General features: G+C 42.1%; 1 protein-coding gene across 1 annotated transcript; it reads right to left on the reverse strand.

The window, feature by feature from the left end:
* Positions 1-387: 387 nt before the first annotated feature.
* MC5R (melanocortin 5 receptor) lies at positions 388-2,698 on the reverse strand. The gene is made up of 2 exons (XM_032399194.1): positions 2,578-2,698; positions 388-1,391 (listed from the first exon to the last, which is right to left on the reverse strand). Exon 2 carries the CDS (start codon positions 1,363-1,365, stop codon positions 388-390), a length of 978 nt encoding a protein of 325 aa, XP_032255085.1. The 5' UTR covers positions 1,366-1,391; positions 2,578-2,698.
* Between the last annotated feature and the right edge of the window lie 319 nt (positions 2,699-3,017).

The following is a 3,017-nucleotide window of genomic DNA, read 5'->3' on the forward strand; positions in this document are numbered from 1 at the left end:
TTTCTTTCAGTTATAATTTCAGTTATAGCTGTTCCTCATGCTGAGACCTGCATCCAGGATGTTTTATCTTCCCTGAGCACACACTTACTAGATGGAGGATAGATCGGACCACCAGAAATGGGTGGGAACAGGAGAAAAAGTAGGAGGAAAACAGGACAGTAAGAAATTGTCACAGACCATTCCCAAAATGGATAAGCAGCATGTGCATGTCTGACCCAACAACTGCCACAGGGGAAAATAAGTGCAGTACAAATTCAAGATGGAAAAACAATAAACAGAATGCATGGTTTTGATTTCTAGCTCTCTGGCTTACTCCTTGGCTGTACCAGCTGATTTTGTCATAATGTAAATCAAGGATAAAAGAGAGCCACAGAGAGAACTTTTTGTTTAATACCTGCCAGGGAACCTACAGGGTATTCTGAAACCATGGCAACAAATAATCTCTTTAAAGGACTTCCTCATCTCCTGGCTGCGGAAAGCATATATCAGGGGATCAATCACAGAATTACACATGATGAGTATGAGGTACATATTAAAGTAAGACATAAAGCAAGAACAGTAGAGGTTCTGGGGACAAGAAATCATCAAAATGAGATGGAGAAAGAACGGAGCCCAGCACACGATGAAAATGCCTAACAGCATGGTCAGGGTGACAGCACCTTTCATGCTGGTCATTTGCCGCACAGAGCTGTATCCACGCAGAGCTGTTATCTGTTTGACATGAGTCCGTGCCAGGAGGAACATGTGTATATACAGAGACACCATAAGGAACAACATGGTGAAGAACATGGAGATGAGGCAAATGATTACATAAGTGGATTCATAGTAAATGATGAAAACAATGCCACAGCTTGTGCAAAAGGTCCAGATACACATGATAATCACCCCAGAACGCTTTACTGTCATAATGTGGTGGTAGCGCAGAGCATAGAAGATGGTGACATACCTATCCACTGCAATAGCCAGCAAACTGCACATGGAGGCCACCACAGAAATGCAGATCATGGAGTCAAACACATTGTCAATGTGACGTACAAAGGCATCTGCTATCACCAGGTGCTTATTATTTATTAAGTATATGGTGATGGTCTCCCATGTGTTAGACATGCTCACTAGCATGTCAGCTACTGCTAAACTGCACACAAAGAAATACATGGGGGAGTGCAAGTTCTTGTTCTTCACTATGGCACCTATGACCAAGATGTTCTCCAAGAGGCTGATGAGACCCAGAGTCAGAAACACCTCAACAGCAATGCCCATCTCTTCGCATGGTGAAGACTTGTTCTTGACATTTGGTCCTGAAAGGTTGCCTTCTGTGGCATTCAGGTTGAGATCCAAGAAAAGCAGGTGAAATGAGGAATTCATTGCTCTTCTTCTTGGCAACAAATTTACTGTAAAACAGGTTTTAATTCATGATTCAGAGAGGTGAACAGTCTACCAAAGAAGTACGACAGCATGCCAAAAGCATGCAAACCTAAGGACGAGGTTAAATGGACTCAAAGCATTAGCATGAGGCTGGTGTGCCCCAGTCTGTCTGGATCCCTGGAATCGTGTCCCTCCAACACACAGGCTTAGAATTTTCACCAGCCTCCTCTGCCTTCCTTACTTTGGGCTCCCATTCTTTCACATACCTCTTACTGGAGTGACCATACATTTCAGTGTGCCCAGGACAGTTTCACTTTTTATGCTTGTTGTCCTAGCACCCAAGTTTGCTCTCAAATACTGAACTCACAATCTACAAAGTTCCTTGCAGTCTGATTTTTACATTTCTGATGCTACTGCACTGCATTTTTCTCAAGTGAGCACAGATTTCTGAAGGATTGACAGGCCCTCTTTCTCTCTTAAGAAAGAAAGATAGGTGCCTTCTCAACATTTGTCCTCATGCTTCTTTTTTTATATATATTAAATATTTTTGAATTATTTAAATTCAATTAGCCAAGGTATAGTACATCATTGGTTTTTGATATCACACTTCTAAAATCCACTAGGACTCAGTCCCCCTAGATGTAACTGAGACTAGCCACAGTGATCTGTTAATTTGAGCATAACCACATACAAAAAGTTACTGTCTTCAATGCGTAAATTTAAGTTGCACACATGTGTTAAAATTGGAGCTCACAGAATGTTGTTTTCCTTTAATATTTTCCCTGACTTCTGCATTTGAAATTCCACAAAGTCTGATTGACAGATAGTCTCATAAATTCCACAGAAGCACAGTACAAAGTAACAAGGGATTTAAATTTGCCAGATACTAGAGCAAGATACTTCACTCCTTTGTTGCTCAAATTCTCTCCCATGATTTATATTCAAAAATGCCTTTGCCCTCCAAACTCAGAGCACATCTGGGGAGAGAGCTACAATATCTGTCAGCATTCTCATCATCAATAAAAAGTATTTATTAACCTGTAATCACTTGCTATTTATGTCTAGTTCTATCTCAAAGATATCGACAAATTATATTATATTAAACATCATATCAAGCTGTTTAAATATCCAATTAACTCTCTTCTACATGTAAGTTAGGCATGATTTTCCATTCCTTTCGAGGCAATTTTAATAGAAAGTGTGGCTATTTACCAGTGCTCTCTTGCGCCTCTTCTCTTGCACAGCAGCCCTTGGGCTCCTCACTGGGAGTGCTGGCTCAGCCTGGGCACCTGGCATCCACCAGCTAAATGCCATCACCCTAGGACAGGATCCTCTGAACCAAGTGCTAAGGCAGCTTGAGCCTCAGTCACAGCTCCCTTGCCTTTATTCAGCCTGGCAGACCCGCCTCCCTGTCTCCACCCCTTCTGGACCTGAGTCTATGCCTTCTCTCTTCTGAGCCTTGGGCTGAGCTACCACCTAGTGGTTAGAGACAGAGAGCATACCAGTCCTGGCAGCTCTGGCCATCATTCTTTGGAGCTCTAGTGACACTGCATATAACAGTGTTCTCCTGCTTGTAGAAAATCCTTCCCCAAAAGTGCATTCAAATGTGTTTTCTAGCTGGCTGTTCTTGACATTGCTTCTCTTCTCTTTCT

This window comes from Phoca vitulina, unplaced genomic scaffold (assembly GCF_004348235.1).
Source record: "Phoca vitulina isolate PV1807 unplaced genomic scaffold, GSC_HSeal_1.0 scaffold138, whole genome shotgun sequence".
In the NCBI taxonomy this organism is placed as follows: Eukaryota; Metazoa; Chordata; class Mammalia; order Carnivora; family Phocidae; genus Phoca; species Phoca vitulina.

What these genes read in the sequence shown, in the direction of transcription:
- MC5R (XM_032399194.1), bottom strand. Translation starts at nt 1,365, where the DNA reads ATGAATTCCTCATTTCACCTGCTTTTCTTGGATCTCAACCTGAATGCC.